Source organism: Salvelinus alpinus, chromosome 32 (assembly GCF_045679555.1).
Source record: "Salvelinus alpinus chromosome 32, SLU_Salpinus.1, whole genome shotgun sequence".
NCBI lineage: Eukaryota > Metazoa > Chordata > Actinopteri > Salmoniformes > Salmonidae > Salvelinus > Salvelinus alpinus.
In genome coordinates this window covers 7,533,532-7,555,177 of record NC_092117.1, presented here as the reverse complement: position 1 = coordinate 7,555,177, position 21,646 = coordinate 7,533,532, and the positions used below count along the sequence as shown (strand labels likewise).

The 21,646-nt window shown below is 43.0% G+C and overlaps 1 protein-coding gene across 1 annotated transcript in view; it reads right to left on the bottom strand.

The window, feature by feature from the left end:
- The window catches only part of LOC139562701 (insulin-degrading enzyme), a 42,734-nt gene extending 24,292 nt beyond the window's left edge, over positions 1 to 18,442 (bottom strand). The window contains exons 1-11 of the mRNA XM_071380636.1: positions 18,309 to 18,442; positions 17,175 to 17,357; positions 15,974 to 16,181; positions 13,876 to 14,045; positions 12,694 to 12,816; positions 5,384 to 5,496; positions 5,078 to 5,240; positions 4,390 to 4,482; positions 2,886 to 2,977; positions 2,480 to 2,560; positions 1,973 to 2,076 (exon numbers count right to left, since the gene is read on the bottom strand). Coding sequence (XP_071236737.1) covers positions 1,973 to 2,076; positions 2,480 to 2,560; positions 2,886 to 2,977; positions 4,390 to 4,482; positions 5,078 to 5,240; positions 5,384 to 5,496; positions 12,694 to 12,816; positions 13,876 to 14,045; positions 15,974 to 16,181; positions 17,175 to 17,334 — 1,307 coding nt within the window. The 5' untranslated portion in view covers positions 17,335 to 17,357; positions 18,309 to 18,442. The remainder of the gene's footprint in view (positions 1 to 1,972; positions 2,077 to 2,479; positions 2,561 to 2,885; positions 2,978 to 4,389; positions 4,483 to 5,077; positions 5,241 to 5,383; positions 5,497 to 12,693; positions 12,817 to 13,875; positions 14,046 to 15,973; positions 16,182 to 17,174; positions 17,358 to 18,308) is intronic.
- Between the last annotated feature and the right edge of the window lie 3,204 nt (positions 18,443 to 21,646).

The following is a 21,646-nucleotide window of genomic DNA, read 5'->3' as shown; positions in this document are numbered from 1 at the left end:
AACCAGTAAGAATTCCGGCTCTCACAGACCTGTTAGTTTTTCTTTAAGAAGCCCTCCTGTTCTCTACTCATTACCTGTATTAACTGCATCTGTTTGAACTCGTTACCTGTATAAAAGACACCTGTCCACACACTCAATCAAACAGACTCCAACCTCTCCACAATGGCCAAGACCAGAGAGCTGTGTAAGGACATCGGGGATAAATTGTAGACCTGTACAAGGCTGGGATGGGCTACAGGACAATAGCCAAGCAGCTTGGTGAGAAGGCAACAACTGTTGGCACAATTATTAGAAAATGGAAGAAGTTCAAGATGACGGTCAATCACCCTCGGTCTGGGGCTCCATGCAAGATCTCACCTCGTGGGGCATCAATGATCATGAGGAATGTGAGGGATCAGCCCAGAACTACACGGCAGGACCTGGTCAATGACCTGAAGAGAGCTGGGACCACAGTCTCAAAGAAAACCATTAGTAACACACTACGCCGTCATGGATTAAAATCCTGCAGCGCACGCAAGGTCCCCCTGCTCAAGCCAGCGCATGTCCAGGCCCGTCTGAAGTTTGCCAATGACCATCTGGATGATCCAGAGGAGGAATGGGAGAAGGTCATGTGGTCTGATGAGACAAAAATAGAGCTTTTTGCTCTAAACTCCACTCGCCGTGTTTGGAGGAATAGAAGGATGAGTACAACCCCAAGAACACCATCCCAACCGTGAAGCATGGAGGTGGAAACATCATTCTTTGGGGATGCTTTTCTGCAAAGGGGACAGGACGACTGCACCGTATTGAGGGGAGGATGGATGGGGCCATGTATCGCGAGATCTTGACCAACAACCTCCTTCCCTCAGTAAGAGCATTGAAGATGGGTCGTGGCTGGGTCTTCCAGCATGACAACGACCCGAAACACACAGCCAGGGCAACTAAGGAGTGGCTCCGTAAGAAGCATCTCAAGGTCCTGGAGTGGCCTAGCCAGTCTCCAGACCTGAACCCAATAGAAAATCTTTGGAGGGAGCCGAAAGTCCGTATTGCCCAGCGACAGCCCCGAAACCTGAAGGATCTGGAGAAGGTCTGTATGGAGGAGTGGGCCAAAATCCCTGCTGCAGTGTGTGCAAACCTGGTCAAGAACTACAGGAAACGTATGATCTCTGTAATTGCAAACTAAGGTTTCTGTACCAAATATTCAGTTCTGCTTTTCTGATGTATCAAATACTTATGTCATGCAATAAAATGCAAATTAATTACTTAAAAATCATACAATGTGATTTTCTGGATTTTTGTTTTAGATTCCTTCTCTCACAGTTGAAGTGTACCTATGATAAAAATTACAGACCTCTACATGCTTTGTAAGTAGGAAAACCTGCAAAATTGTCAGTGTATCAAATACTTGTTCTCCCCACTGTATAGTGTAGATGGACTGCTGTGCCACTCGGGAGACCCTAAGGCACTGCATCTCATTGCGATAGGTGTCACTATAGATACTATGGTTCGATTCCAGGCTGTATCACAACCGGCCCATAGGGTGGCGCACAATTGGCCCAGCGTCATCCGGGTTTGGCCGGTGTAGGCCGTCATTGTAAATAAGAATTTGTTCTTAACTGACCTGCCGAGTTAAATAATTAAAATGTTAAAAAAATGTAATAGCTTCTGGATGTAGTTTTTCAAGGACATTACAAATATGTTTATCAAAATGCACTTCAAAACAGAAGTCTCATAGGCGTGTATTCTTAGTTGAGTGGAGCGCTGGTACCCTTGCAACACTACTGAGCCAAACTGACCGAGCTGAGCCAATCTGGACTGCGCTGGTTTGATTATACATCCGCCACAGTCGCTCAAACTATGCTGGAAAGAAGAATGTGAAAATAGAATAAAAACAAGCCAGTAAAGTGTCGTTCGGGTCGGCATGATAGTGTGAAAAGGGTATAGGAGAGCAGAGCAAACACTGTTAGTGGCCTGGGGAAGAGCTGGAACTAACCTGACGTATTCTGGCCTCAGCTTGTCTAGCACCATCTCTATCAGGTCTGGCCTGAAGTCCTCCAGTAGGTACTCTGCTGCTAGGATCTCCTCCAGAGGGTAGTACTGCAAAACAAAGGACAAAAAAAAAAAACGTTTAGGGGCTAACAATGGGGGAGGCATTTGACTAACACCTGCAGGGGAACACAGTTCACTGGAACACAGTAATACAGAACTAGTGCTCTGCTTATTTCACACCAAAAAAAAGATAAGCACACACAGGAATGAAAACCAACAGACCAAAATACACTGGACATCCTACCCTCTATGACTGCCTTGATAACATAGTAATATTTTGACTCTAGCAGGAATGTCAGTTTAATTTAGACTGGGGCTGAGTCTGCTGAATCTTTACCCACAAAATAAGAGACTGGTAGACAAGGCAGTCTGATGACATCATCGTCATCAAACAGAGCTGCAGTGCATCACAGTGGAGATGACCTTAAGAAATGGAGAGAGCACCACCTACGTGCAGTAATCCAGACACTTTGGAGGTGTAGCCACGGGGCCGCTCCTTGTCCTTGAACCTGAAGGCCACTGTGTTTAGGTCCTGCGGAGGAGAGACACATGTCAATCACATGTCAATCACATGCAAATAAAGCATATTACATACAACAGAGGATTGAGCAACACAATGAGACAATTCAGATGTAATCCATGTGTACTGTTAAATACACCAGAGGTTTAACTATGAGGCCAACAAAAAGACGAGTTGAGTCTGTTTCTTGGTCTTGGTCCTGACTTTAAGGTTGTGTGAAAAGGTCTATACATAAATAGTTGACTGATTGTTTCAGAGTGGCTACCTGCCACTCTGAAACTAGCCAGAGCTCAGAGACTAGAAGTGAGTGGTACTACAGTGCACTCCATCCACTTACCTTGCACTCCATGAAAACCCACTCCTGAGGCCCCTTCATGCGCAGCTTCTGGATGTACTGGAACATGTGGAAGATGATGTCATCCACGTGCACTACAGAAACAAAATGACACTTCAGTGCACGTGGTTGTGCATACAGTGCATTCGGTTGTGCATACGGAAAGTATTCAGACCCCTTGACTTTTCCCACATCGTTACATTAGACTTATTCTAAAATGTACTACATTTACATTTAAGTCATTTAGCAGACGCTCTTATCCAGAGCGACTTACAAATTGGAAAGTTCATACATATTCATCCTACTAAATTGTTTTTCCCCTTCATCAATCTACACACAATACCCCATAATGACAAAGCAAAAACAGGTTTTTAGAAATTTTTGCAAATGTATATATATAAAAAAAAGAAATGAAATATCACATTTACATAAGTATTCAGACCCTTTACTCAGTACTTTGTTGAAGCGCCTTTGGCACTGACTACAGCCGAGTCTTCATGGGTATGATGCTACATACTTGTATTTGGGGAGTTTCTCTCATTCGTCTCTGCAGATTCTCTCAAGCTCTGTCAGGTTGGATGGGGAATGTTGCTGTACAGCTATTTTCAGGTCTCTTCAGAAATGTTCTATCGGGTTCAAGTCCATGCTCTGGCTGGGCCACTCAAGGACATTGAGACTTGTTCCGAAGCCACTCCTGCGCTGTCTTGGCTGTCTGCTTAGGGTCATTGTCCTGTTGAAAGTTGAACCCATGCCCCAGTCTGATGTCCTGAGCGCTCTGGGGCAGGTTTTCTTTGAGGATCTCCGTACTTTCCTCCGTTCATCTTTCCCTCGATCCTGACTAGGTCTCCCAGTACCTGCCGCTGAAAAACATCCCCACAACATGATGCTGCCACCACCATACTTCACCGTAGAGATGGTGACCAAGACCCTTCTCCCCCGACTGCTCAGTTTGGCCAAGCAGCCAGCTCTAGGAAGAGTCTTGGTGGTTCCAAACTGTGTTCTTGGGGACACAGTTGTGTCTCGACAATCCTGTCGTCTCAGATCTCTACCGACAATTCCTTCAATCTCTTCTGCTCTGATATGCACTGTCAACTGTGGGACCTTATATAGACAGGCGTGTGCCTTTCCAAATCATGTCCAATCAATTGAATTTACCACAGGTGGACTCCAATCAAGTTGTAGAAACATCTCAAGGATGATCAATAGAAAAGGATGCACCTGAGCTCAATTTCGAGTCTCATAGCAAAGGGGCTGAATACATATGTAAATAAGGTTTGCGAAAATGTCTAAATACCTGTTTTCGCTTCGTCATTATGGGGTATTGTGTGTAGATGTATTTATTTATTTAATCCATTTCAGAACAAGGCTGGAATGTAGCAAAATGTGGAAAAAGTCAGAGTTCTGAATACTTTCCGAATGCACTGTACACCACACACAGACAGCATGAGGGTGTGGGCACATACACATGAACAAAACCAAACACAATCCCTGAGATCCTAATGCTTACAGAGTCCCTCCTCTGTCAGGTCCACATTGATGATGAAGAACATGAAGCCTTTAGCGCCCTCTTTCTGGCCTCCGACCAGCGTGTTTACCCAGCCTGCACAAGAATAAAGGGCATAGCTCTCATGATCAATTCAAATACAAACACTTCTACAGCATGAACGGTCAGTATAAACCCTTGATTAATTAGACTGTTACATATTTCTACATTTTATTCATATAGCAGAGAGTCTTATCCATAGCGACTTATAGTTACTGCATTCATCTTAAGATCTCTAAGTGGGACAACCACATATCTGTCATAGTAAGTACACCCCCCCCCCCCCCCCCCACACACAAAACAAATAAAGTACCTATCAGCAAAGTCAGTACAAGAAACAATTGTGTTTTTTAAATCAAGTGTGAGTATAGTTCATAAAAAGGTTGTCCCACTTTCTGTGAGATTATTTAAGAAAAAGTAGGGTTTCAGCCATTTTCAGAAGATGGGCAAGGACTCTTCTGTCCTTGCTTCAGAAGGAAGCTGGTTCCAACATTGGGTTGCCAGGACCGAGAAGGGCTTTGACTGGGCTGAGAAGGAGCTGCCCTCCCGTAGTGGTGGGAGGTCCAAGAGACCAGAGGTGGCGGGTTTCTACCATTCTATCAAGCCCTAAATCTTAAACGGAGATTCTCTTTATCATAGCCCTCTGGCCTACCTTTGGATTTGAGCTCAGACAGCAGGCTCCCTGGGCCCTCGTGGCCTATCAGGTGGCCCAGGTAGTGGCCTGGGTTGGACTTGTAGTACTTCTGCAGGTCTGGGATAGGGAACGTCACATACAGGTTCCTAATGTCCTTGATAGGCACCACTTTGTAGAATTGCTATGAAGGAAAATTAGGGATGAGATATTTGAATTGAGACAACGAAAAGTACCTCAGTAGCACAACTTTTCCATGGGATGATGTATTTGATTGTGTATCCATATATTTATTTGTGTCTTGGAGGGAGAAACTAAGGAGCTCACCCTGAGGTGCTCCTCCTGGAAGGGGTGGTTGGGGAACTCGGGGATAGGCACATTCTTGTTCTCCACTTCGCCAAACAGCTTGACCACCATGGTGGTGAGCTCATCTAATGACTCTGTGTGAATGAGAAAAAGGGCGAGATTAGTTTCATTTATTAAGACACTCAATCTTCCTGGATTCATACTCAAACCATTCAAATGACAAAACACTTCAAATACACTTACAGTCGGAAGTTTACATACACCTTAGCCAAATACATTAAAACTCAGTTTCACAATTCCTGACATTTAATCCTAGTAAAAATTCCCCGTTTTAGGTCAGTTAGGATCACCACTTTATTTTAATAATGTGAAATGTCAGAATAATAGTAGAGAGAAGGATTAATTACAGCTTTTATTTCTTTCATCACATTCCTAGTGGGTCAGAAGTTTACATACACTCAATTAGTATTTGGTAGCATTGCCTTTAAATTGTTTAGCTTGGGTCAAATGTTTCAGGTGGCCTTCCACAAGCTTCCCACAATAAGTTGGGTGTATTTTGGCCCATTCCTCCTGACAGAGCTGGTGTAACTGAGTCAGGTTTGTAGGCCTCTTTGCTCGCACATGCTTTTTCAATTCTGCCCACAAATTTTCTTCCAGGGCTTTGTGATGGCAACTCCAATACCTTGACTTTGTTGTCCTTAAGCCATTTTGCCACAACTTTGGAAGTATGCTTGGGGTCATTGTCCATTTGGAAGACCCATTTGCGACCAAGCTTTAACTTCCTGACTGATGTCTTGAGAAGTTGCTTCAATATATCCACATAATTTTCGTGCCTCATGATGCCATCTATTTTGTGAAGTGCACTAGTCCATCCTGCAGCAAAGCACCCCCACAACATGATGCTGCCACGCCCGTGCTTCACGGTTGGCATGGTGTTCTTCGGCTAGCAATGCTCCCCCTTTTTCCTCCAAACATAACGATGGTCATTATGGCCAAACAGTTCTATTTTTGTTTCATCAGACCAGAGGACATTTCTCCAAGAAATATGATTTTTGGCCACCTGTGCAGTTGCAAACCGTAGTCTGGCTTTTTTTATGGCGGTTTTGGAGCAGTGGCTTCTTCCTTGCTGAGCGGCCTTTCAGGTTATGTCGATACAGGACTCGTTTTACTGTGGATATTGATACTTTGTACCTGTTTCCTCCAGCATCTTCACCAGGTCCTTTGCTGTTGTCTTGGGATTGATTTGCACTTTTCGCACCAAAGTACGTTCATCTCTAGGAGACAGAACACGTCTCCTTCCTGAGCAGTATGACGGCTGCGTGGTCCCATGGTGTTTATACTTGCGTACTATTGTTTGTACAGATGAAGGTGGTACCTTCAGGCGTTTGGAAATCGCTCCCAAGGATGAACCAGACTTGTGGAGGTCTCCAGTTTTTTTTCTGAGGTCTTGGCTGATTTCTTTTGATTTTCCCATGATGTCAAGCAAAGAGGCACCGAGTTTGAAGGTAGGCCTTAAAATACATCCACAGGTAAACCTCAAATTGACTGAAATTATGTCAATTAGCCTATCAGAAGTTTATAAAGCCATGACATTTTCTGGAATTTTCCAAGCTGTTTAAATGCACAGTCAACGTAGTGTATGTAAACTTCTGACCCACTGGAATTGTGATACAGTGAATTATAAGTGAAATTATCTGTCTGTAAACAATTGTTGGAAAGATTACTTGTGTCATGCACAAAGTAGATGTCCTAACCAACTTGCCAAAACTATAGTTTGTTAACAAGACAATTTTGTAGTAGTTGAAAAACGAGTTTGAATGACTCCAACCTAAGTGTATGTAAACTTCCGACTTCAACTGTATACTATAACTGTTATGTAGCATTTAATTGCATGTACATGAAGCACTGTTTCCATCCTGTAAGTTAGGTTTGGAATATTGTACAGTAACAAGAGCGGTCAATAATGCTAGCAAAATGTGCCCAGACAGTATCAACCGTGTAGCTGTGAAAGCCATTCATGAAGTCATGCCATTGTAAACCCAGCTGCCAAGTGCAAGCCCATTTCATTTCACTATAGAGGACATGGTGTCACTAAATGGGACCATTTCAACTGGTAATGAACACACCAGTGACACAGCCTACTGTATCCCCAGTGACTCGTTGGATCATGGCTCGTCTGTGGCTCACAGAATTGGAAAGGTGAACAAGGGTTATTCGGGATTTTTTTTACTGGGGCTGGTGGGGACACAGTATTAAAGGGGAAATTAACTGCAACTGTAAAAGTAGACGTCCTTATATCAATTATTCTCTTTGGTCCTGATCCCTGCTTAGACTGAAATGTACGGTATTACATTCGAAGGCAGGGTTTCCCAAACTCATTTGGTTTTTTGGCCTAGCACAGCTGATTCAAATAACCAAGCTTTGATGATTTGAATCAGATGTGTAGTGCTAGGGGGGAAAAAACAAAAAGTGCACTTAGGGGGAACCAAAGTTTTTTGTTTGGAAGAAGTAGGCAGTGGTCTGATGCCGAACAATAAAGGAAATTCACGAGCTCCACAACGCCTACTCCACCCATGCTCTACCAAGGTTTTCCAGCACACAGCTTTGACCTACTACAGTAGCTGTGTTGGTATTGTACTTGAAACAATGTGTAGGCAGGTTTACTTAGGATTTAAACCTTCTCAAACAGCCTAATTCATATTCTTAGAGGAGGTGCTTCCACAATAATGTGATTTGTACAGCATACAAGTTCAAGTATTGGATTCTTCGCACAAACGCCACACTAATTCCATTCTACCTTTTTCAAGCTGTTTTTAAATTATATGAAAGCAAGCTTTGCTTTTATACTTATAAGACCAACATGATTGATTGAGGCGTTTGTCTTGTGGTAATGTGGTGCCTGCCTGTACTTCCTTAAATCTTTTTAGCAGTACATGTCATTGAGAAAAAAATATTTCATAACATATTTTTGGGGTCAGTAGGTGCCCAACATAACAACAGGTGGTGGTGTGTTGGACAGTCACACATATATAGAGGTCTATAGAGCCTGTCTCCCTCCATTCCTCATTTCTGTAATCGTTAGCTTACCTGTATATTGACATAAGCTCAGAAACACTTGTTTTGCAAACATGATCCTGTTTAATCAATTGCTGTGCTGATCAATGGGCAGTTCATTACCTCCGTCAAATGAATGTAGCTTAAAGTTGTGTATTTCTAAATATTTTTGCAATAAAGGTGACGCTACAATACACATTTACAATTGGCCTATATCTAAAAACACATACTATATCTACACACACACACACACACATACGTGTGCGTACGTACGTATGTACGTACGTACATACATATACACATATATGTACATATGTGTGCGTACGTACGTACATAGATATACACATATATGTGCGTACGTACATAGATATACACATGTACATACATACACACATTATTTTTAATAGCAGGACACTGTAAAGTCCATTATTCCTCTAAAGAATATAAATTAGGCTGTTTGAGAAGGTTTGAATCCTTTCCGGCTTCAGACCAATGCCTACCTCTCACCGTAAGGTGATTATACAACATATCCACATGCAAAAAGTGTCCTCAAAAAATGTCATTTTCACTTAAAAATATATACACTGCTCAAAAAAATAAAGGGAACACTTAAACAACACAATGTAACTCCAAGTCAATCACACTTCTATGAAATCAAACTGTCCACTTAGGAAGCAACACTGATTGACAATAAATTTCACATGCTGTTGTGCAAATGGAATAGACAAAAGGTGGAAATTATAGGCAATTAGCAAGACACCCCCAAAAAAGGAGTGATTCTGCAGGTGGTGACCACAGACAACTTCTCAGTTCCTATGCTTCCTGGCTGATGTTTTGGTCACTTTTGAATGCTGGCGGTGCTCTCACTCTAGTGGTAGCATGAGACGGAGTCTACAACCCACACAAGTGGCTCAGGTAGTGCAGTTCATCCAGGATGGCACATCAATGCGAGCTGTGGCAAAAAGGTTTGCTGTGTCTGTCAGCGTAGTGTCCAGAGCATGGAGGCGCTACCAGGAGACAGGCCAGTACATCAGGAGACGTGGAGGAGGCCGTAGGAGGGCAACAACCCAGCAGCAGGACCGCTACCTCCGCCTTTGTGCAAGGAGGTGCACTGCCAGAGCCCTGCAAAATGACCTCCAGCAGGCCACAAATGTGCATATGTCAGCATATGGTCTCACAAGGGGTCTGAGGATCTCATCTCGGTACCTAATGGCATTCAGTCTACCTCTGGCGAGCACATGGAGGGCTGTGCGGCCCCACAAAGAAATGCCACCCCACACCATGACTGACCCACCGCCAAACCGGTCATGCTGGAGGATGTTGCAGGCAGCAGAACATTCTCCACAGCGTCTCCAGACTCTGTCACGTCTGTCACATGTGCTCATGTGCTCAGTGTGAACCTGCTTTCATCTGTGAAGAGCACAGGGCGCCAGTGGCGAATTTGCCAATCTTGGTGTTCTCTGGCAAATGCCAAACGTCCTGCACGGTGCTGGGCTGTAAGCACAACCCCCACCTGTGGACGTCGGGCCCTCATACCACCCTCATGGAGTCTGTTTCTGACCGTTTGAGCAGACACATGCACATTTGTGGCCTGCTGGAGGTCATTTTGCAGGGCTCTGGCAGTGCACCTCCTTGCACAAAGGCGGAGGTAGCGGTCCTGCTGCTGGGTTGTTGCCCTCCTACGGCCTCCTCCACGTCTCCTGATGTACTGGCCTGTCTCCTGGTAGCGCCTCCATGCTCTGGACACTACGCTGACAGACACAGCAAACCTTTTTGCCACAGCTCGCATTGATGTGCCATCCTGGATGAACTGCACTACCTGAGCCACTTGTGTGGGTTGTAGACTCCGTCTCATGCTACCACTAGAGTGAGAGCACCGCCAGCATTCAAAAGTGACCAAAACATCAGCCAGGAAGCATAGGAACTGAGAAGTTGTCTGTGGTCACCACCTGCAGAATCACTCCTTTTTTGGGGGTGTCTTGCTAATTGCCTATAATTTCCACCTTTTGTCTATTCCATTTGCACAACAGCATGTGAAATTTATTGTCAATCAGTGTTGCTTCCTAAGTGGACAGTTTGATTTCACAGAAGTGTGATTGACTTGGAGTTACATTGTGTTGTTTAAGTGTTCCCTTTATTTTTTTGAGCAGTGTATATTTAAATGTATGTGTTTTGTCACAATTTATTGTCCAGGGCCTGGTTTCCCAAAATCATCTTATGGCTAAGTTCATCATTAGAACCTTCATGGGCGCTTTGTTAAATCTCAGAGCTGTTTCCCAAAACTATTGTTACTAAAGCTGACCTTGAAAAAAAAAAAGTCATTTACCGACTGCCTCAGACCACTCGTAGAACAGCTAACTCCGGTCCAGCCTATATTTTCTCCAATCATAGACGCCTATAAGTGGTTCAGATTTGGTCTGGTCCTGAATGAGAAGTGAAACATTCTTCCTTAGTTGTTCATTTTCTTGAAATATAAAAGCACAACCTAGAGTCGAGCCAATGTCTTAAGTAGATGAACATGTTATTTCTCCATCCTTCTGAAAGAGACGTTTTCATTTTCGACAAAAACAACTTCATATCGAAGGAGTGCTTTTGATTTGACGGCGGCACATGCACAGTTCGCTGCGAGACGACCGTTAGATCCGATGATCTGTTTCTGCGACAACGTCACCATGACATTGCCTACAAGCAGGATCTGGGATTTCCATTAGGGAAGCAGTTTCTGCCCATCTTCTGCACAATCAATCACTCCAGTGTTTAATTGGTATATTGTAATTACTTCGCCACCGTGGCCTATTTATTGCCTTAACCCCCCTAATCTTACCTCATTTGCACACACTGTATATAGATTTTTTTCTACTGTATTATTGACTGCATGTTTGTTTATTCCATGTGTAACTCTGTGTTGTTGTATGTGTCGAACTGCTTTCCTTTATGTAACCGATGTGAAATGGCTAGCTTGATGGCGGTGTACGCGCTAATAGCGTTTCAAATCGGTGACGTCACTGAGACCTTGAAGTAGTTGTTCCCCTTGCTCTGCAAGGGCCACGGCTTTTGTGTAGCGATGGGTAACGATGCTTCGAGGGTGGCTGTTGTCGATGTGTGCAGAGGGTCCCTGGTTCGAGCCCAGGTAGGGGCGAGGAGAGGGACGGAAGCTATACTGTTAAATGTATTCTTGGCCAGGTCGCAGTTGTAAATGAGAACTTGTTCTCAACTAGCCTACCTGGTTAATTAAAGGTGAAATAAAAAATAAAATAATCTTCGTACTACACTGCCTTTGCTATAGTCTCGTTTTAATTTTAACGTCTAGAATTTGAGCTAGGTAGGCACTATACCCCCCACAATAATAAGTGATATAAGACCCATACTTTTAGTTGGAAGTTTTAGTTCAAACTTCGTATGCCTCTGGACAGCTGAGCAAACAGATGACTGCAGCACTTGGCTGAGTGTTTTGGGGGCTCAGTCCCAGACAGTTACAGGAGAGGAGTGTTTAGAAAAGCACTTCCTAGCCTTTAGTGTGACCTACGAGAGGATGTGAGAGCTTTTAGCTCTGTATAGCTGACAGGTTATTTCCTCCATCTAAACCAGATTAAGATCTCTGATCCAAGCAGCAACTCTGTCAGTGGTGGAAAAAAGTATCCAATTGTAATACTTGAGTAAAAGTAAAGATAACTTAATAGAAAAGGACTCAAGTAAAAGTGAAAGTCACCCAGTAAAATCCTACTTGAGTAAAAGTCTAAAAGTATTTGGTTTTAAATATACTTAAGTATCAAAAGTAAATATAATTTCAAAAATATACTTAAGTATCGAAAGTAAAAGTGTAAATCATTTCAAATTCCTTATATTAAACAAACCATTTTCTATTTACGGATAGCCAGGGGTATGCTCCAACACGCAAACATAATTTACAAATGAAGCATGTGTTTAGTGAGTCCGCCAGATCAGAGACAGTAGGGATGACTAGAGATGTTCTCTTGATAAGTGTGTGAATTGAACAATTTTCCTGTCCTGCTAAGCATTCAAAATGTAACGAGTACTTTTGGGTGTCAGGGGAAAAGTATGGAGTAAAAAGTACATAATTTTCTTTAGGAATGTAGTGAAGTAAAAGTAAAAGTTAAATAGTAAAGTAAAGTACAGATACCCCAAAAAATTACTTAAGTAGTACTTTCAAGTATTTTCACCGAAGTACTTTACACCACTGTTGATTGTTACATATGTGGACGTTGGCGCGTGCACGCACACACCGGCTAACACCATACACACACACACACCCTTACCTCTTCCCAGCACACACAGTCCCATGAGGTTGGAGGAGTAGTAGGTGGAATGGAACTTCAGGAGCTCCTGGCGGATGTTGATCCCATCCTTGGATGGCCTGGTCTCCAGAGTCAACTTGTTACCTGAAAAATCAACCAGATCTCATTTTTAAACAGCTAGTCAACGCATCCATTAATGTTTTTGTAATATATGTACAATGCAGTGAGTGCTTGATCTAACTGGACAAAAGACTAGGGTCTTTATCGTCATATGATGTGTTGAAAAAATAAAATAACTGTCAGTGGCAAAAATTAGGACATCAAAGCAACAAATCAATAAAACGCCAGAATAGTCATCATCAAAGAGGACTTTATGAAACAGTCCACAGTGGGAGGGAGAATACATCCACTTATAAGGAAAACAAGCTTGTTCTAAGAAAACCAATGGGCGAACGAAATTAATCCCAACAGTGATGCTGATTCTGTCCTCTATGGGCTAGCACTTTACTAATTAGCCTACACAACCACAGCCCAAATCTAGCACTTCATCTGTGGCAGGCTAGCTGGTGGGCATTTCCCTATGCTAAAACAAATAACAGAGCCACACAACATCTAGAACATCTGACGCGATTTAAACTGTTAAATGGGCCCTTCACCACTTTATAGCCAAAAGATTAATAATCTCCAGCACCATAATGTATACATGTGAAAATGTATTTGTGGTGAAGTGTCCCTTTAAGCATTTCTAAGAATTTGATGTTTTTGGGAAGGCTGTCATGAGCCGGGTTTGTCTCCGACATTCGCTTATTATTGAGTGTTTTGGCCCGAGCTGATCCAGTTTCCGTTATTAGCAGAAAATAAAGCTTATATAACTCAACACTGCCACCAGCTGGCTCTTCTGGGCTGGGAACAGCTCTAAGTCTAATCATATGAGAACACAATTAGAGTGAGAGAAAGAGTCAGCACAAAGGCTGAGAGGAATGTAGTTGTTTTAAACAGGACTGCTGGGTCATGTTCATAACGGGAAAACTGTACCTAAATGTTTTGCAACGGAAAAGGAAGTCCTGGTAGTCCCTCCATTTTCAGTCCTGTTTCAGTTTGTTGTATTCCATTTTGTGCCTAACGAACATGACCGTGGGTTGATACATGCTGGGTTGGGTTGACCCCCTATCTATAGTATGTAAGGTGGCATGAGGTTTTTACCGGTCCCAAATTTGCTGAACGGGTGGTTGGGGTTGCCAGTGGCCTTCTCCAGCTGGAACAGCCTCCAGGCATCATTCATCAGGTTCTTCTCATGCTCGGAGTCCACAGCATTCACCTCACGGTCCTTACAGCTCTCGTCAAACAACGGGCACAAGAAGAACTGAGCAAACCTAGATACATACAGGACAAGACATTAATTTAACAAGTTAACATGCATACTAAGCTAAAACAGCAGAATAGGCTATTTAGATTAGAACACTGGGGTCATTGGATGAATGTCTTTTGAAAATTAACTTGATTGTTCTGGTGAAGGCCTTCAGGTGATGACTGTGCAAAAGGTGTATTAGGTGTGTGTGTGTGTGCTATTTATGACTCCAGACCAGAAGTTTTTGACTACAGTAAAATCCCACTGTCTGAATTCAAATGTATACTTTTCGTCTGCAGACTCAATAGACAGCAGTGACATTTGACAGACCTGTACGCAAAGCTATCTGAATGGCACCGAGCAAGATCAACTGCCATGCAGAGCAGAATGACTGCAATTAAGTGAACTGGCCAAAGTAAATGCCATCCGCAGCGAGGCTTTGCACAGCCTGCAGCTAGATTGTCAACATACGTAGCTGGATGAAACAGAAATCTGAGATGTCACACAAGCAAGTTGTCCAATTATATATTCAAATGGCCTTATACACCTGTAAAAACTATTATGGTAGCCTCGTACACCTATTTTCAACAACCATCCTTCGTTTGTAGCACTATTCTATGAAGGTTCATGATATGGATTTAAAAATGGCTTCCAAAACCCAGATCACAGACTCCAGTGTTCCATTACGTTCATGAGTGTTTGAAAAGAGAAAGCCTAATAAATAATGAAATGAATTGCTGTCCAGATGGTTTTCATGCATTACCAGCAGCACTATGGAACTATTAGGATGAGAAACTATGAGGCTTGAACAGGTGCTTCCTAGGCAATATTATTACAAAGTGGGTAAGCTTAACCCAAATCGACAGCTAGAGGATACACTCGTACTCCATCCAAAACACATCATTTAGGCAACACACAGTGGTCTTTATGGACTGATTAAAGGCGGGTGTTCTAAAAAGGCCTCATCATTCAAGACGGGGACCCTTACTAAACCTGAAGCTTCCCCATCCAATGGTTTGTATGCTAACAGTAACCCTTCCAACTTACCCACGCCTAGTTAAGATGTGAGAGCTAAAGAAACCAATTCCATCCTTGAGGTCTCAGGTACTGGTAGGGGTGAAATTGACACTGGGACAGGTAACTGGAGACTCGTGTCCTGGTGGCTCTCTGGGATCAACGCCTGTGCTGTGTTCGGTACGTTTTTACGTTCTGGAACGTTCAATTGAACGGAAACGGTGCTGCACTGACCAATTGAAAAACTGGGAGGGGGTTGAGTTGTAGAATGCTGACAGCATTACCACGGCCGTCGTCACTCTTTGCTACAGCCACACCGCGCCACACCCACCAGACACGCGCAAACATACCTCAAAGTCCGTTCAAGAACGTACAGGAACGTTTTTGGGGAAACGTGTTGTTCGGTACAAACCGTTGCGCAACATTGCACAAGTTCAAGCAAACTGAACGCACCTCAGGCAGACCCAGGGGATGGATCCCATATTAATATTTAGAGAACACCCACTTAGTCTACACACATCATGTGGCTCTATAGAACCCGAGTAGTTCATTATTCAACATCGAAAAACAACAGACGGCTCAGTTGAGTATGTAAAGAAAACGTATTTTACACCACTTCTCTGCCAACTAGAGGCCAGTCCAGTTTGGGAGGGATTTTACAGCAACATAAATTGGATAGTCATGAGGAAAAACATAATATTTCACAGCCTAATCGGGTTACAGTGGCACATCCAAGCTGTCAAAATGAGAGTCATGGGAGAATTTCTATGACATAACCTGGGTCATATTCAAAAAGCACCTAACGGAAGAAAGGAAACAAAAGGGGAAGGGCTAGCTGAACTTGTCCAATAAGAAACACTTGTTGTCCAATAAGTCCATGTTGCAAAGACAAATTCTACATTGTGCCCTAATGAACGGCGAGCATGTTGGTTCACCCACCTGTCCAGTGCTCCCTCCAGGTGCTCATGGGATACGTCAAAGTAGTAGTTGGTGTGCTCTCCGCTGGTGAAGGCATTGGAGCTGCCAGCATGCTCACTGAGAAACTGGCTGTACTCATTCTCCTTGGGGTACTTCTCTGTGCCCAAGAACAGCATGTGTTCGCAGAAGTGGGCAATGCCTGATATGTTCCCTGGGTCCGACAAAGAACCTGAGGTTGCAGACATAAGTGTCGAACAGATAATTAGTATGTTTATTTGCTTCCACACACTGCTGCGCATAAAGTAAAACAAAGTCAATTGATGTGAAGCTGCTGGCAGCCATAACACTGGAGAGATGCTGTTTTTAACCACAAAGACACTAAAGGATTCAAGCTTTCAGGCTGGCATAGTTCAAATCCTGTTAAAGAGATTCTGTGGTACTTTTGTTTACTTTTTAACCAGTAGTTCTGAAAGTAGCACACACGAGCCAAAAGTGGTCCGTGAAAATTGTGTACTGTCTCACATATGTGCACGTCATTGCGCTCTCTCTGCTGTGTCCACTTAGCCATTGGGCCCGAACTGCAACCTCATTGGCTAACGCTGGGCAGGTCTCTTGCTAGCTGTCACTCAAATGCGAGGGGCTAAAGCTCGTTGGCGAGAACTTGAATTGGTAGAGAGCTGGCCCATGTTGCAGGAAATTTAGTGAAAATGGCACGGCACAGCTTCAAGAAAAGTCGCTTTCAAACTAGGGATTTCGTGGCTAATTGAGGTAAAACAGTAATTCTGCTCATAGATTATGCACGTATGAACAACACATTGACACATCCAGCTCAAAGCGGGAGGTTTAAAAAATACTAATAAAAAATAGTACCCGGAGCATGTTTTTAAATTAAGGGACAAAAACAGAGGCAGAAAGAGACTGCCATAAAAGGATACTCTTCAATGTGGACCTGTGGGAAATAAACTAGGAGTGAAAAAGAGAAATGGAAGCATAACATTGTCTCTGGTATTCGTGTAAAATGTGAACGGGGGTTGAAGCAAATAAATAAAGATACAGAAAGAGAGGTAACATTTAAGGAGAGATAGGGTTTGCTATGGGATGAGGAGAGAGGGGTGGAGACACCTGTGGAAAAATAATGAAAGAGGGAGACCAGGGGTCCTGGTGTTAAGAATAGGGCTGGGAGACTGCCTGGAGCCAAGGCTAGAGGTGGTGAATACTACACCTATGTTGACGTCCAGCCCTGCTGAGGACTTGTCTGTGGTGGGGTCACTGATGAGCACGGCCTTCAGGCCATTGGTGAACTCTAGACCCCTGTAGACCCGTTTGTCCTCTGGAGAGCGGACGATCTCACTGACCACCCTCTTCATGGCAGGGTCTGTCATTCTGAGGGGCAGAGACGACAAGCCTGTACAGCACATGGCATAATCTTGTTATTATTCTACCCACTATTTAGAATTTGACTAGACAAGCAATCTACAGACAGGTGGACGTCACAATGCTTTTTTTTTTTTACATGGGGGGGAATGTATATTGGCGAGCATTCTGAGTGATGCAATGTGGATGGACTTCCCAAACTGAAGTGTCATATTTAGACAGTGCTCTCAATCAAGGTGGAGGACTGACTGCCCTTCATAGGCTGAGCAGACGCCAGCATTCAGTCAACAGTTTTTACAAATACATTGAAAATAAACAATGAATTCAACAGGCAGATATGAAGAATTGAATAGGTTGACCTGGAAATAAGGTTTAAATATCTGGGTGTATCACCCAGTCCACTATGAAAACAGCAAACACATGGATTAATGTTACTAACCACACTCCTCAATAAATTAACAATTTACCGTTAAACGGCTCTGTACACCAAGTAAACAAATCATATTAGCTATAATAGCTAACTACTGGTTTACTACAAGCTAAGATACTTTGTTACAATATAACTAACTGCTTTCATTTGTTCAAAGCACCAGTGTATTTTTAGGCTGGTTTGAGTTTGCAAATTAGCCGCACTGGGATAGCCGGGTGACGCCAGAAGAGATTAATCTCATTAACTGGCTAGCATGATTCCCAGGCTAGCTATCTAGGATTTGTGCGTAGCTGGTACACCCAGGTGAGGTAGCTATACTGGCTGGTTATAAATTAAGTGCATAGATCTTTCCTTGGTTAGCTAGCTATTAAAGATTATTTGCTACCTTGTATTACGTAGCTAGCTATAAATGCTATTCTGCTAATGCTTAGTCAGAACGCGCTAGCTACTGCTGTCATTGTGTGGCTAAATAACGTTACAGTTAGCTGGTTAATTATTTGCTAATTTCATTAGATATTTTAAAGTGGATAGTATCTGACATTTAACACTCACTTAAAATGTTGATTAAAGTACAAACTATTCCCCGCAACCAGAAGCTGTCTCGTTAATAACTGGGCCGGTCGGCTAAAACATTGCAGCATACTTCAGATAGACAAAATCAGGGAGAACTTCTTCTTCGATAGGTTTTAACGGCGGTTGGCATCCAATAAATGTTGCATTACTGCCACCTACTAGACTGGAGTACTTTGCTTGAAAAAAACATAAATAAACAAATACCCTACCATATTCTAACACTCACAAAAAAATAGAAATAACAGCAACCTACTCCACTATTTAAATCTATTTAGTCCTACCTCAGGCCAACAACCTGAAAGGAAGGGACACTGCCACTTAAGACACCCTGTAACCCTTCTGATGTCAAGTCTCGCACAACCAAATACCTCTCTGCAGCTGCCACCACAACCTACATTTTCTGCTACTTACATTACTTCCCTGCAGTACAGTTTATAACCATTGCTATAAATGCTAAAAATCCAATCTTACTGAAGCATATATCACTTGTTGGCCTATCCCTCTGTACTGGTACAGATCTACTACTCACACCACTCCTCTCAGGATCCCTCCGCCTTGACCCATCTTCCTCTACTTTCTTCACTAACTCAACACATGAGAACTTCTGCACTACTCTAACCCTGGAAACCTCAACCTGCCTCTCTCGCACAGGACATTTCTGATCCCCAGCCCCATGGGCACCCCAACAATTAACACATACCTCTACTTTCCCCAATGCTACACATTCCTTTGTCTCATGCCCTTCTGCACACGTCTCACATCTAGGAACCTCACTCCTACACACTGCTGCCACATGCCCATAAGCTTGACACCTGTAACAATGTAATGTATTCGGCACAAAGCTTGTACAGGATAACTTATATATCCTAATATCACTTTGTCAGGTTTCTACGCATGAGCTTTGCTAGCCAACATCGCCATGCCATTGCCTACAGGTGTAATCGGGGATTTCTATTGGAGAAGCAGTTTTAGTGTCTTCCTACCAAAGATTTGTATAACTAAACCAAGATAGACCACAGCCTGTCGTTGCCAATGGGAACAAATGAGTCATAGTGGGCAGAACAAGCAAGGTGGTGGGAAGAGCCAAGCACGAGCTAGCGAGATCCTATTGGCTTGTTCTAGCACGCGTCTGCATTTTTCCGTTAGGGAACACCTCCTCTGTGAAGTGCGTGTGTACAATAACTCAATTCACCTTTGCACTCCTAAGCAATGCAAATTTCTAAACGTTTGCAAAGGGTAAAGTCTACAAAACTTAATCCACTCAGTTCATAACAGATTTTAGTTTTGGGAAGAGAAAACTGTTTTGAGATAAAATGTTTCATCGATGAGAAAAGTTGCAGAATGTTGACCAAAATCGATCTAGTTCCATCTTCTCCCACTGCCGGGCATATTTGGTAGTGAGAGGAAACGCCAAGTGGATGCTTCACATTTATAAATCCGGTGAAATATCTGTCTCATTGTTCTATCTGTGTTCCTACTGTACTGTCTTTGCCGTCACGGCACCATGTTGTAATAGACAAATGCCATCGACGCCAGAGATTCACGTAATTGGTAATGAATTGTGTAATTTATTTAATATCAGGGGTATTTACTAAAATACTATTCATTTAAAGTACAACACATACAACATGTGGACAAGTATGGTTTTCATGGATGTGTCATGTTTAGATCAGAAAGTCGATTAATCAGCCTGTTTGGATGAATCCACTTCTTTCCTAATGTGCCCATCTAGCATCAGTTCATCGCACATAAATGACACTAAAACAAATAATAAATATTACATATACCGGTATACAGTGGTAGCTATAATAAAGACTCTCCATTCAGTGGAGCAGTGGTGCTTGTATGCAATGAGACTAGCTAAGTCATTCCCAATACAGTTATTGATGAATTTTCAATATCCTTAGCACACTGAACTGTCACTTTAGAATTTGGAACAGAATGGGGGTGTGCTTGGTCCTCCTTTTCCTGTAGTCCACAATCATCTCCTTTGTCTTGGTTACGTTGAGGGATAGGTTGTTATTCTGGCACCACACGGCCAGGTCTCTGACTTCCTCCCTATAGGCTGTCTCGTCGTTGTCGGTGATCAGGCCTACCACAGTTGTGTCGTCTGCAAACTTAATGATGGTGTTGGAGTCATGCCTGGCCATGCAGTCGTGGGTGAACAGGGAGTACAGGAGGGGACTGAGCACGCACCCCTGGGGGGCTCCAGATGTGTTGCTACCTACCCTCACCACCTGGGGGCGGCCCGTCAGGAAGTCCAGGATCCAGTTGCAGAGGGAGGTGTTTATATGTAAGATGGCTAAATAAAGAGCAAAAGTGGTTATTGGTTATTATTATGTTATTATTTGTGCCCTGGTCCTAGAAGAGCTCTTTGTCACTTACCATGAGCCGGGTTGTGACAAAAACTCACACTCATCCTTCTGTTTAATAAATGTATTGTATAGTGTGTGTGTGGCAGGCTTACAATGATGGTAAAAAACTATATTTGAGAGTGCGCTGACCCTGGGGCTAGAGGGGGTACGCAGCTGGAGGTTGAATGTTTGAAATGGTATGGGACTATAAAAAATGTGGGAACCACTGTTTGTAAAGATCCGGGTCTGATTGCCCTCTGGCTCATTGAGGGTCCAACTTTTTGGACCCGAAAAGTTGGACCCGAGAAGAATACAATTTTACAGTTCAGAAGACCTATTTTGAGATGAGCACACCAAATTTAGCATTGAGGTTGATTAGGTACCCTGAAAAGATTTAGATATGGAGTCCCACAGATTTAAAATTAAATTAAATATGATTAATCATATAACGTAGTCGAGAAGCAGGTGGTTTGTTTAATATAACAAATAACATGGAACGACACTGTCATGGAGATTCTTACACAGGGACACTCAAAGACAATCTTAAATGAATCATTGTTCATTGTCAGCACGCTCGAGAGGTTCCAACCAATTCAATGCACCATAGTACACATGTCAATCAGGAGCTCTGCCTGGGCAGACCCAGCAGTTGTCTTATATATGGCTATACACAGGCAAGTTATATTTGCATGATTTAGCATAATTCATTAATCATTACCGTTTTGTTTCATTCATGTGACCGACCAGTACTGTTTCATAACATGTGGCAGATCAACACCTCACAAGGCTTCTTCTCTTTGAGCTGAGTGTAACGATTCTCGTCCTGGGAAGATGAGGAGGACGGATCGGACCAATACGCAGCGTGGTAAGTGTCCATAATTTGTATTTTAATAAATCAATTGAACACTGAACAAAATAACAAAGGGCACGAACGAACAAACGAAACAGTTCTGTATGGTGAAA